The sequence below is a fragment of the Triturus cristatus genome, chromosome 10, assembly GCF_964204655.1.
Source record: "Triturus cristatus chromosome 10, aTriCri1.1, whole genome shotgun sequence".
Lineage (NCBI taxonomy): Eukaryota > Metazoa > Chordata > Amphibia > Caudata > Salamandridae > Triturus > Triturus cristatus.
The window spans coordinates 1,067,245,236-1,067,259,811 of NC_140593.1; the positions used below are offsets into that span (position 1 = coordinate 1,067,245,236).

Below are 14,576 nucleotides of genomic sequence, written 5' to 3' on the forward strand. Positions count from 1 at the left end.
TATCGCACATTCATTGTGGATTACTCCTGTGGATGACCTACCTCGTAGCATAGACGCTGTTGGGGTGAATGTTGTACAGTTGTGATCAGTTTGGTGGACTGGTCACTGCACCACGTTCTGATTTGGCTGGAGGGCGGAGTACGGGGGAAGGGGATTGACTGCATTTTATTTTGTGACCTAATAAAGTCTATTACAAAAAAAAATAAAAAATGAGTGTACCCTTTTATGTGGTTTGTGTTAAAGCATATAAATACTGTATAGTGCATTTTCTTTTTCCTTATGGGAGCAACACAGTACTGAATGATACTCCTCTACTTTGCAGAAATAGCTATTTAGGAGGTCCAACCGGACTTAAAGTATGGTATTGTACTGCCAGTACTTAAAGACAATGAATAAGAGCTGGGATGTTAGGATCAGTTTGTAGGCACACCATGGTGGAGGGTAAGTGGCAAGTCTTGCAACTCCACAGAAATGCACCTGAGAGGAGAAACATGTAACATTTAGTTGTGTCTGAAATGACCAGGGTAAAAAGTAATGGAGGATCTAGTGTAGGATACTGAACGAGAAGCATTTCAGTTAAACTGTATAAAAGAAGGTGTTTCTCTTTTTACTATACTTATTATCTCAATTAAGGTATAATCCTTTCAGATACAATAGCACCTTGCATAAACTATGTTGATCTAGGATTGCATTTGCAGGACAAGTTTTCATCACCTCTTTATTGAACAAGACCTCTACAAGAACATTTAGGGCAGAGGTGTCAAACTCAAATTCATCAGGGGCCGCATCAGCAGTTTGGTCACCCTCAAAGGGCCGGTTGTATCTGTAGGAGTATGTGTCCACTCTTTATTATCATAAATTATTGTCACTGCATTCAATTATTACTGTTTTTTGTAATAATATAAGTAATAACTAGCTCTGAAAGCAGAAACATAGTCAGAATAATGGCAAGTAGATATTCAAATGTACAATTATTGTACAATTTATTGAAAAAAGATTTTTGGTAACAGACAGTAATTTTTAAACATACAAATATTGCCAAACACTGTTTATTGCACATATGGCAAACATAAGCCATTAACTTTTTTTAACTTTTCTGACTAGATGGCTGACATCGTTTTCCTGAGGTCAGTCCATCGATGTCTGGCGTTAGGTCTTGTGCTGTAGCAATTCGCAAAACAGCATGGAGGTTATCATCAGTGATGCGTGATCTGAGCTTGGTCTTGTTCAGATTCATGACTGAAAACATCTGTTCACATAGATAGGTGCTCCCAAACATGGACAGAACACGTGCAGCTTGAAGTCGGAGCTGTGGCATCAAAGCAGGGGGGAGGAGACGGTAAAAGTCGTCGACTGTCGCATCCTGGAACTTCGCTTTCAGGCTGCTGTTGCACTGAAGTTCTATTAATTCCATTTGAAGGTGATGTGGTGCACTGTCAACATCGATGTTGAAGGGATTGGCAAAGCTGGTAAAGGTTAAGTGTTGTCCTTTAAAGTCAGAAAAGCGTCGATTGAATTCATCAATCAGCCGATTCACTTTGGTACCCAATCGAGCACATGAAAAAGTACCTGGGAATGAGGTTGAGATGCTCTGGCAGATAGGAAAGTGGGCAAGACTGTCTTTTTCAAGCTGTGACTTCCATAGGCGCAGTTTCTCCTGGAAAGCTGTTATTGCCTCATACATTGAGGTTATGACTTGTTTGCGGCCCTGCAGCCTCAGATTCAGTTGGGCGAGATGCTCGGTTATGTCACACAACATGGCAAAATCGCACAGCCAGTTTGGATCTGACAGTTCTGACAAGGGCTTCCCTTTACTTTGCATAAAAAGAGTAATTTCTTCCAAAAGCTCAAAAAATCTCTTGAGAACGGTGCTCCTACTCAGCCACCTTACTTCTGTATGGTATGGCACATCTGTATGTTCCATGCCCACCTCCTTCAAAAATTGTTGGAACTGACGATGATTCAGACCCCGTGCACGCAGAAAATTCACTGTTTTCGTGACTGTGGTCATTATGTTATCCAGTTGCAGAACCTTGCCACACAGAGCTCCTTGGTGGATAATGCAGTGATAAGTTATCAGCGGCGTGTGGCAATTACTTTTTTTCATTTTCTCTTTTAACAGTCCAACCAAGCCATTTCTCTCTCCACACATTGCTGGAGCGCCATCAGTAGTAAGTCCCACCAACTTTTCCCAAGGTAATTTCATTTTATTTACGGATTCCTCCACTGCATTGAAGATGTCCCTCCCAGTTGTTGTCCCATACATGGCGACCACATCCAAGAGCTCCTCACTGACAGACAAGTCTTCCTTCACACCTCTTACAAAAATAGCTAGATGAGCTGTATCAGTATTGTCAGTGCTTTCATCAACAGCTAATGAAAATGCCAGATAACTGCATGCCTCTTCAGCCAACTTTGTTTTAAGATTACAGGCTAGGTCCCTGACTCGGTCTGTGATGGTGTTTCTTGACAAGCTGACATTGGTAAAAGCCTGTCTCTGCTCAGGGCACACCTGTTCACATACCTTCAGCATACACTGCTTTACAAATGCACCTTCTGAAAAGCACTTTGAAGCTCGTGCAATTTCTATAGCCACAAGATAGCTGGCTTTCACTGCTGCATCATTTTTTGCTGTCATTTTTGCAAAAATATTCCGTTGAGAATGCAGGCTTCCTTTTAATTCTTGGACCTTTTGTTGCTTTTCCTGGTGGCTAAGGTTAGCACATTTGGCTCCATGTTTGGTCTCAAAGTGCCGGCGTAAATTGTATTCCTTCATCACTGCCACTGCCTCATAGCAAATAAGACATACCGGCTTGTCTCCATTAATCACAAACATGTATTCACTTTCCCATCTCTCCTGAAATTGCCTTCCCTCTGCATCAACTTTTCTTTTCTTGGACATTTTTGGGTTATTAATTTGATTGTAGTTTATGGTCCCTATACCACTGTAAAGAGACACGGAAGTGGTCAGTATATCCAAAGTTTACCGCTCAGACTTTTCAGCAGAATAATAAGCAGACCCCCCCTAATAAGCAGACTCCCCCCCCCCCACATACATCATATGTACTTACAGTACAGGAGAGATGGGTTCAGGCAGCCGTTGGAGAGGCAGCCGCGCATGCGCTGAAAACTGTCCATAGGTAGACTTAACCAAAAAAGAGGCAGTACAAATGTTTGCAAAGGCCTCACAGTAAGTTGTTGCGAAAAAACTCTTTTAAATAGTGGCTCATGCGACTTCTTCAAGCTACACCAAGATACGTTTGCTAACTGAGTTTACAATAGCAATCAGAAAAGCAATCAGTTTAAAAATAAATGGAGTGAAGGCAACCCGAACACTAACCCTCACGCGACAGGGCAGCAGCCCACTTGTCTTCCAATCATTAAACACAAAAATACATTGTCACTAGCTTCGTCCAAGCCTGCTCCCGGACAGGATTGTAATATTTAAAAGCATTTTCCAGGACTGATTAGGGATATCGCGCTTCACGGATTGTAAAGGCGCAGAAAACAATGTGACAGGATCCGTCATATAAAGTATTTAATAAAGTAAATTATTACATTATAGTACAAAGGCCCACAGGTTTACAGAGGGTAACAGGTCAAGTACAGATCAGCAAGTGAAGTCGAATAACCAACATTCCATGACATCATATAAATACCTAGTCAGGGTTCTATGATGACATATCATGACGATAGGTGATTTGATAGGATGGAGAAAGTGCAATGCAAATGAACAGGTAGGAGAACAATAATGGAAATTAAAGAAACAAGAATATATATACACAATGAATTAATGTGAATGTACAACACTGGGATATGACACCTTTCCCAGGCAAAAATAGAGGCAGCCTGTTCACGTTTAAGGATGCTGCAAGCGCGGACCGGATTCTTAGGTAGAACTTTATTTGAAATTTCTGCAATTCGTTTTCATCGTACTTTGTTTACTTTAATGCACAGCCGGGGGTCATTAGAGCAGCTGTATAACACATTTTAAACCGTTTTCCTCTAACATTTACTGTTTAAGTATGCACAGATAAGAGGAAAAAATACCGTCTTTAAGTGATTTTTCTTTTCAACCAGCAGGATATTACAATATCAGTCATGCCGGTATAAAACCACCCAGGTTGCAACTTTAATGTCAGGCCTCTTGTCGCGATTTTCCAAACCCTGTCCTATGTAAAACCTTATTTGCGCTGGGGTTGTAATTCTGAGTTGTTATCACACCTGGCAATTACAAAGTGTGTTAAATACCTCACCCTTAGGAATGCCACCTTTACCAGAGAAAAGAATGGACATTTGTTCTTGTTTAAAGTTCTGCAAAGTTCTGCAAAGACTCCGGGATACTTAAATAGAACTTTATTTAAAATTGTCTGTATTCATTTTAGCGGTACAGAACACTGCCAGACTCAGAATCAGGGACAAACAAGGAAAATGGCACTTTTATTTCGGGCAGGCAAGAATAGAATTAATCCTGTCCGATTCTGGCCCAGTCTGCAACGATAGAGGTTACTCACTCGTGTTACGTGTCAATTGTTAAGGGGGCGGGAGTGCTGCCCGAGTACACACCTTGAAGCGTGGCAGTGGCCTAGTTCTCCGGATTTCCCCAAGATCCTTCTCCTCGCCCAGTTCCTGCTGATCCCAGGGTGAGGAACAGGACAGCACAGCACCCCTCTATTTCCTGAAACAAGGGGACACGGGGGAGGGAGAGCTTACCTGCGTTATCCTGGGCTGCAGAAGCCGAGACCAGCGACCAGGAGCCTGCGGAGCAAAGTCAGCGCCGGCTGGGGCCCTGCAGAGGGCAGAGGGACGCGTGCTGCACTCGCTGCTCCCAGGGCTGCTGCACCTTCCTGCCCGCCTCCTGCCCCTCCTCCTTTCACTCCTCTCTCCGGTGCGTGGTGCGCCCCAGCGCAGGAAGGACAGCGACAGTTCCCGCTCGGAGCCGCAGTTTCTGAAACTGTTACATTCTCCCCAGTAACATGGCGGCCGGCCTGAGGAGCGGGAGAGGGAGGGAGATGGGCTGCCATGGAGCGGGAGGGAAAGTGCTGCTCCTGCGGGGGTGATCGCCGCACAAAAACAGCAAAAGTTAACTCTGCAGTGACAGTCCTTTAGTGCCTGCAGGATGAAGAGCTTTCGTGTCGCTGAACGGAGCACACGGGCCACATGACGAGGTCTGGCGGGCCGGATTCGGCCCGCGGGCCTTGTGTTTGACACCGCTGATTTAGGGTATCCAAGCCACTATCCATGTGAATTTGGTAGCCTATATATTCTGTTTTTAGCGGTCTGAACAATTTATGAAGGTTATAATTAGGCTGTCTGGTTTTAGGTTGAAACCTATAATAACTGAAAAAAACCACCGAAAGGGAAATAGCCCTCACCAGTGTAAATGTATAAACACTGAAAAAACACCTTTACAACTACAAACTAAATGCCATTCAAAGAAAGGAAAAGACAAGTGAAAGTCATTTTTTTTCTTCCTGATGGGGCCAATACAATGTAACTTTGTTATACAAGCTAGCAGCAAGAAAGACTGGGCTAAAACTATTTTGCTTGAGTTTTGTTGTTTAGGGATGCCACTAAAATATTGTTTCGTCTTCCTTTAGATTTTTTAAATTTTGTGGTCTTTGGTCTAAAGATGCAGGGTTTCGAAGCATGTTTTAGGTCTTGTTTAATTATTTAAACTGTAGAGAATCAGTAAATATCAAAATCATATTTGATATTTTGGCTGTGTTCGATTCTTTCACTGATAAGTAAAATGGCTGGTTTCATAAGAATCTTTACCAATATTTGCCATCACATTTTCCCACAGAGAATGCATAAAAACCCTTGATACACCAGCCCCAAGTTTCTAGTGAGTCAGTATTGATAGTAGGTGAATTGCCAACGCCTCAGGCTTTAAACATTCAATTCAAGGTATAGTGACAAGTATAAGTGAAAAGAGTGCTATCACCAAGCATCTGGATAGTGGTGAAAACTTGACACCAGACACCAGACCTTTGGAAAACATGGAACGCAGTGTCACATGGAATGATGCTACAAAAAGGTTCTTTCCAAGTTCAATAAAGATTGAAATGATATTGTTTGTATTTGCAGTGATTAAGCTAAGTATATGAAATAGTTGTGTGATGACCTGTCAAATTCGAATGCTGAGTTGAAGGGCTTCCCTGTAAGAGATCCTTGCCACTGGTTAGATTTTTAGATGGTATGCTGAAAGTCTTTATAATCTTCAGAGGTAATGAAGAATGCTATTGACGTTTTAGTCCATTCTGGTGAATTTTTTTACTATGTGTGGGAACTAAAACGCAAATAGTTCTCATTCTGTGCTTTGTGTGGCATCAAAGAAAGTCATCCCAACTGTCACTTAGCTGATGGTTCTCAGAAATATTCCTTCACCAACCATGGCACTTTAAGTCAATTAAACTCACTGTGGTACTCCATACAAGTTCTAGATCCCTTCCGTAAAGGGGAATTTTCTCCATAGTTTCAAAAGTGCCGCTTCATTTTTGACCGCTTCAATAACTCTGAGGGCATAAGTGGCCAGTTCAATGCAAATGTTGCAGAACCTGCCCAAAGAATCGCAATCTTCAAGTGCACCAGTATTGGTATGGAAAGCTAGGTCAGTGGCCAGAGTTAGCAAATTGTGTACTGGCCTTTTTGGCGCTGCCCGTCTCAAGTGCCAATGTTGAGAGTGCCTTTTCACAGAAAAAAGTTTACATGGGAAGGAAAGAGTGAGCGCACATGACCAAAGACTCACTGGAGAAGTATTGTATGGTGTACTACAATAAGTTTGATTTGGAAAAATGTATTTGGACCTTATATACACTGTACATTCACTGTCTATATACCATGCACTATCAGTGCAGAAAGCAAGCAATAATAAAAATTAATGTTCCATAAACACCGGAAAAACACTGTTTCTGTTGTTTTTAATGGCGCAAAAATGTGTAACCACTGTTTTAAAGTATTGAAATCACCTGAAAACACTGGGAAAAAAACACCAGAATTGACCAAAAATAAAGACTGAAAACAGGAAAGCCTAGTTATAATGCATGTAGTAGAAGAAATATTCTATTTAGAACAAGGTCTTATTCTCAATGAAAATCTCTATAATCCTTAAAAGACCGTTATATTTAAGTAAACTGCTACTGAAAATAAATCCTAATAAAAGTAAAAAATAATTCATATCTAATAATTCTCTGCTTTTACAAAACTCTAAAACTGGAAAAAAACAAGATGAACAATGTTCTACCCAATAAATATAAAAAGCAAAACACTGTATGCTAAAAAAAGCCCTAGTGCAGAGATTTTTTATTTAAATGTCATTAATTTTAACATCCAATTAACTAAATGTAAATGTATTTACCTAACAAGAAAGTGGAACACCAGTCTCAATAGTGTTACACTGTGTTATGCATTAAGAGTTAGCTTAGAGCTATGCATTTCTGCAACCAATCAGTGTTTGCATACTTATGGATTGCCACACTTGCCACATAACCCATCTGTTGTATAATTTTCAGATTTCAGTGGCTGTAAGATTACGAACAAAAAAGGGCTAGAGGCTTTGCAAAGGTTACCTCGTACACTTTTTTGCTGATTTCTGTACTAGGGAGTTAAATTGAATGGTACTGACAGCGTGGAACTTTTACCCCATCAGTAATAATGGGTGGTAAAATGTCAAAATATCTAACTACTACTACAACAGAATGCGCTGCATTATGCCTGATCATTTCCATTTTTGTTGCATAATTTAGTCAGCCCTGCTGCATAATTTAGTCCTCTACTGCTGCATAAATCCAAAGGCCATGGCAATACCCATCCAGTGGATAAACATTCATAAGCCTGCAAGTGTCTTTAAATGAACCCATATTCAATTGTTAGTACGTCTGAATGTTAACTTACTATTTGAGCATGAGAAAGAACTTAGGGCTTCTACAGCAAGTCCCTGAACTCTGAGGCTGCCAATCAAGAGTTGGCTCATCTTGACTCCTTTGGGGGAAGAATCCGTTGCTGTGCCAATGCAGAATTGCAATACTGCCACCACGGCGTTCAACAAGTGCATGTGTGGCCAATCTTCAGGTAGAGAAGTCTGTATAAAAGAAAGCAGAATAGTACTGCGAAGGTGAGACATTCTTATTGATCATGATGCAATCCTCAAAACGATGATGGACATTTTACTAAATATTTAAACATTTTGCTAAAACAAATAATAATTTAAAAAAATAAAGTTGGTTATCTCAGACTAGCATTGCCTTAAATGTATATCACTAACGATGGACAAAATGCAAGTGAAGTGAAAAATACTCTGCAACATTTCTTAGGATGAATTACTTTATTGAAAAAATAATAAGATTTCGGCAATGTTGTTGCACATAATAAAAATGCATCTCCAGCCTTTTGTCAACTACTGTAACTTAAATATAAAAACTTGAAGCATAAAGGATGCAACGTGTTACAATATGTTTACTTCTGTTGACTATACCACATATTTTAGAATATTACTCAAATTCTAAAAGCACACCAGTTCAAGTATACACTTTTTCCTTCTAAAATTGGTATTGGTTATTTTTGGGCATAGATTGGACTTTTTGTGCATCTAATTTTAATTACGATGTGTGTAAAGTTTTTGGAATGGTAATCAAGGATTCTAAAATTGCCGCAAAGAAGGGAAAGTAAAACTAAATAGTTAAATTACTAAACAAAGCTCAGACTCAGGGCAATGGACTTTGTGTGGGGGGACACCAAACATGCTAACAAGTTCACGGAAACATTTTTAAAGACGACATTCGGGGGACAATCAGACCACATATGTATGAAAAGCAGGGTACAAGGCAAATTTTGCTCCGAAGAGTGAAAGAGAACATTGCTTTTGATCAGCCATATGATTTCTATTCCAGACTTCTACATGCTAACACAGCCACAGAGTCGAACAAAATAGATGTTCAAAGTGTACGCGAAGATTTTTTTTGTAATTTTTTTTATTTATTTTTTACAGTTTTTATAAAGCTGATATAATTTCCGAGCCAAATGAATATGAATTAATAAGAAACTAACTAAATTACAGGAGAGGAAAAGTTAACAGTAAATTAAGTCAACTTAATTAAATAAAGACGTGCTCATTTGTGGCAACAAGGGTTGGTGAATTAACATGTTATGTGTAAGGATTCTATAAGAGAATGGAAAAGAACTGTGAAAGAGTAGTTGCAAACGGAAAAGCAGGAGTTTGATATACTCTCTCTGCTCATGGTGGATGGAGCCATTTGTATGAATAAACCTGACTTTATATAGATAATCTGGTAACAGCCTAATTTGTACACAAGTGATGAGAAATCTTGATAAAAGAAGCCATTTTGCAAAAGGTGTCCTGGAAACATAATCAGAGGTTGAAGTACAAATATTTGTGCAGTAAGGGGTGCAGGGGAGTGCTTGGTCAAGGAGGGGGAGCTTCAGATTTCCCAACCATCTTGCTGGGATATATTGTTAAAACACACATGAGAAGCAGAACATTAGGGGGGGGACTTAAAGGGCAGTGGAAAGAGAGGAGGGGAGATTGTCAGGGGCACTTAAAATAAAAAATTTCAAACTAATCAACCTTTTTTTAAGGCCTTCAAAACAGAGACAAGAGAGAATGTGTGTGAGTGTGTTTGTCAGTGTGGGCATGTAAAAATCCTAGGTGAAAGCCGATTTACACTTTACCATACCAGACTGAAAGCACTTGTGCCCAACTATTTACAACAGAATACATTCTTTAGTGGGGGTGTAACACCCCAAAAACCCCCCCTGAAACTACGACCTTAGAGGTTGTCTGAAATTTTGGGATGTGAGGGATGAAATTTCTGTAAAGGATGGTATAATGCAGGGTTCTCCAAAGTCAGTCCCAGAGGGAGGGATCCATACCAGATTTTTAGCACATCCCATCTTAAAAATCTGGCATAGATCCGGCCCTTCAGGACAGACTTTGGAGAACCCTGGTTTAGTGTATAGGGGCCATAGATTGGTGCCTCTGGAAATTTTAGCGAATTACTGATCAATAAAGTACGACAGGCATTAAAGCATTTAATAAAACAAAAGAGAAATCGGGGCGTCGTATTGGTGACCCGAGTTAGATGTCTAAAACTAAATTGTGTGGAGGGTCTGAGGGCAGATAAGAGCTGTGTCACCAGTGTCCAGGTGATGATGTGAAGAAAATTGCCAGATACTCTATGGGAAGATGTGGCAATGGATATTTTGGCGCCCATTCACAGTGAGGGTAGTGTTTGGTAGGTGATCTTAAAAGACATGCTTTTGAGATGGTCTGAAGTAGACTTCGGGTGTTGGGTGGATACCAGTAATGTGATAAAACATTTATACAATTGGTTCCAACAGAGTAGGTTTTCCATACCCTTTTTTGACAGATAACAGAGTGCAGTTTGTATTACAATAGATGCAAAGAAATCCTAGTGTAAGGGAACATTTCTATCACTCTGAATGCAATGGCATGATCGAAAGGACGAATACTCAAAGAAACAATTCTGTGTGCTTGTGTGAAACACAGAAATTGCAGAAGTGGCAAAGAAAAGCGAGATGTTTCGATTGGCTCAGCATTTTGTCACTAGTAAGATGCCTTTTCAGATGTTTAAGGGAGTTGGATACCTTGGTGAGTACTGGATGGGAGATGAAGAATACTTTTGGGGGGCGGGAGAAGGATGCAGATGTTACTGATGGCAATAGAGTCGTACGGATGGGGACAAGTTGACAGCAAGGACAGAGTGGTTTGAAAAGAGGAATGCTGCAAAAACAACCATGGTAAGCATTGATGAGGTGATTCAAATACGAAAATCAATGGTGGGAATGACCTTACAAAGTCTTTCAAACCAATGGAAGTAATTAAGCTATTTAAGAAATATGTACAAACACAAAATGAGGGGGTATATGATAAATGAATGGAGCAGAGGTGTGGAAAGCTGTTGAATTCAGTGAAGGTGATAATGAAGGAAAGACGAATGAAGAGGTAAAGAATGTGAGAAGTGTGTTACCTGCCCAGAAGAGAAAGTTAGTAACTCCAGCCAGAATAGCTGAAGGATTTGAGGAAAGGTTAAATATACAGCTGAAGGTGGAGGATCACAGGCTGTTGCGAATTGCTTTTCATTGAAGGGCAATTGTTTTTATTTGAGCAAATAGCATCTCTAAGTATCTGAAGTATTTTATTTTTCACCATGTTTATATTCAGTTTGCAATTAGAACAAGGGGAAGATATGTAGTATTTTATGTTGGTCAAGTAACACGTGATCTGTAAGGATTCTAGAAGGGAATGGAAAAAACTTTGAAAAAGCAGTTGCTGAGAAAGGAGCAGGAATTTGGATGGGGCTCCTTGGTGCAAGGTGAATGGAGCGTTTGTATAAATAAACTGGAGTTCATACACATCAACTGGCCTCAGCTTAATTATTACACCACTGCATCTTATCTGATCCCAGATATGCTGCATTAGGAACCAAGTTAAATATCAAAGGGTATATAGGAATGCAAGCAGAAAAAACAGTTCTTAAATCAGAATTTAGTTAGCTATTTAATGATGCATCAATATGACAGAAAAATGGCCACACAACTGTAGGTACGTTGCATGTGTGAGAATTTCCATACATTAATAGGGCTTGTTAAGCTATGGTTTTATTTAAGGGTTTTTAATATATATTACAATGAATGCGGCCTATCGGATAATTTAAAGGAATATTAACATTTATAACGCACTGTATTACATCACGGTAGTTTACCTTGCATTGGCTGATGTTATAATATATCTATTTATATATGTGTGTCCCCAAAATCCCCTATTTTTAAAATGTTTTTTATTTTTTTCCTGTGTTGGGTGCAACCTCCAAACCCCCCCCCCCTTTATCTTTTTTTAACCTGTCTCTCTCCCTTTACCACTACCCACCCTTTAACCTTAAAACCCCCTTACAAGTCTTTACGACTACGCACCCCTGAACCCTAAAAAAACACTGATCATCCTTTACTACAACTACCATTACCCGACTCTGAACCCAAAAAAACCTTCATCTCTGCAGGGTTGGACTGGGATGAATTATAGGCCTGGGCACCGAAATATAAGTGGCCCACTTTAGTTATCTAAAAAGCTTAAAATGTGGCCCACAATGTGTGGGTATTTTGGAAGGAAGTGGAGACTGCATGCATGTATGATTGCTGCAAGAAATTTTTGTTTCAATATCAAAGAAATCAACAGTTAAAATATGGCCCACCTTACGATAATACAGACCCACAGATTGATATGTGAGCCCTGCCCATCAGGCACTGCATAGCTGACCCTCTAATGCTACCGTTGAACCCTAAAAGCCCCTTACCTTCCTTTACTGCTACCCGCCCATAAACTCCATCCCTCAACCGCCTATTTTTTTAAGTGACAACACTCACACACACACACAGACTCCCACCCATCCCTGCTTGGTAAAGTCCTGCATTGTAAAGTGCCTGAAAAAGGCCTCTGTGGTACTTACTTGTGTGGTAAGGACTTGCGTTATAACATATGTGTTGTTACATACCCTTCAGAGAGCTGCGGATGAAAAAGATGTTTGTGCCGGTAGGGGATGTTACAGTCAAATCAGTAAGTGTGCAGTGCTGACTGAAATTCTTCAATTACTGGCCTCAAATTCGTGGAACAATTCAGTTATTATGCCTTTCCCAATAAAACATGTAATTTGGCGCTGCCCAGAGGTCTGGGTTCAGTGTTCCACAGTCAAGGGCCACCGACAAAGAGACGTTTCCAATGTACTTCCGCCACTTGAAGGTTTGTTGTGTAAGGAGATGTGCTGCTGCACAATGTAAGCACCTGATAGGAACATAATGTAGTGCACTTTTCTGTATACAAGCAGGCACTTTGCCCCATCAGGCCTTGCAAATATTACAGAAGAATTTAGGCTTAATCCTTACATTCACTCTGCGCCAATGAAGAGATTTTAAAGCTGTTTTTATCTGCATGCAGACCCAAGATTCAAGCAAAAGTTAGCCACCAGTTTGTGAAGTCTTTCCAACCTGTTAATGATTTTCTTTTGGGAGCTCAATGTTACTCAGATGTTAGTCTGATTTACAAGCATTTTCGCGAGATGTCAATCAGTGTACATTTGAAGGTTAACTGTGCGTCTAGGGTGTCTCAAAGAACAGGAGGAGAGCAGATTTCTTATTTTATTCCAAGGATTGTAGAAGATCTTTTCTGATGTTATCTTTGGCGATTTGGGTGCCACTGACGGGTCTAAACTCAGACTAGTGATCATAAATTAGGTTGTTACTTTCTAACTCCTCTTGGAGCCATCTACTGATCTCCCTTTCATTATCTTGCCAGAGTGAGACAACTTTGAGCGCAGCCGGAAATGTGAAGATTTCTTCAGGAGAGTGGTGATGGCTTGGCTCAGTGGGCTGGGAATCTGCGTTACACTCACAAATTAACCTAAATTCTATCTCACTAATAGATAAAGTTTTCAGGCAAATGGAAGCCTTTAACTGATAGAATGTGCCACCAATTAAGTCTCTGCAGTTGGACACACCAGCTTTAGAGTCCTTGATTTGACGATCTTGCTTTAGCCAACAATTGTAGTAAAAGGGACGGTGGAATTCTATAGCAGGGGGGCACAACGAGGAGCATACCTGGCTGGTGGACGCTCCGCTGCGCACTCTGCATAGCCCGGGGGTCAGGAGGCGCTGTGATTTTCTTCTTTGCCGCCAGAGACCTTGCTGGACGCCGCGTTGGGGACTACAGCCCCCAGAATCCCTAGCGGCACTTCCGGCTTCCGCTTCCCTGCGCGCCCGGAGGCGCTTAAAGCTGTGAGGCTCCCTCGGTGGAGCGGGGGCACAACGAGGAGCATACCTGGCTGGTGGACGCTCCGCTGCGCACTCTGCATAGCCCGGGGGTCAGGAGGCGCTGTGATTTTCTTCTTTGCCGCCAGAGACCTTGCTGGACGCCGCGTTGGGGACTACAGCCCCCAGAATCCCTAGCGGCACTTCCGGCTTCCGCTTCCCTGCGCGCCCGGAGGCGCTTAAAGCTGTGAGGCTCCCATCGTGTCGCGGGACGCGCGCGGGCGGCGCCGGGCTAAGCCCGGGCAAAGGGCGGGCCCTCTGTGGCCCTCAGAGGCCAGAAGAGACTGGACTGGGCCAGGTTTCTGTTCATCTTGACGAATGGTGTTGACCGCGCATTGACTATTGTTGCCATTTGATATATCCATTTGTTTTTTAATCTGATTGTCCTGTTTGTGAGTGCGTAGGCAGACACTAGGGTTTCTGGGCAGAAGCTTAACCTATAAGCGAACGGAATGGTTAAATCAAAAACTGATAAAGCGATGGCGGCTCCAGCTACCCTAGATAATTTCCTGGTCAGGAAAGTAACACAGATTAATAATGATAGACGTGTATCCTTGGGGAAAGGCACCGTGATTGAAGATACATTATTAGAAAATGATTCTCTAAGCCAGCCCCAAGACCCTGAGATCAACCCGAGTGGTGTTATCTCTACGGCCCTCCCAGTTTTCATTCCTGTAGAGGTGGAGGTCCATTCTGCTTCTCGGGTGTCGTCAAGTTCTGATGCTGATGTACTAAAT

General features: G+C 41.4%; 1 protein-coding gene across 2 annotated transcripts in view; it reads right to left on the bottom strand.

The window, feature by feature from the left end:
* BRAT1 (BRCA1 associated ATM activator 1) overlaps nt 1–14,576 on the bottom strand; it is a 233,146-nt gene that overhangs the window by 80,198 nt on the left and 138,372 nt on the right. For both annotated transcript variants that reach the window (XM_085629208.1, XM_085629210.1), the window contains exon 9: nt 7,897–8,083. In XM_085629208.1, the coding sequence (XP_085485334.1) occupies nt 7,897–8,083 (187 nt within the window). The remainder of the gene's footprint in view (nt 1–7,896; nt 8,084–14,576) is intronic.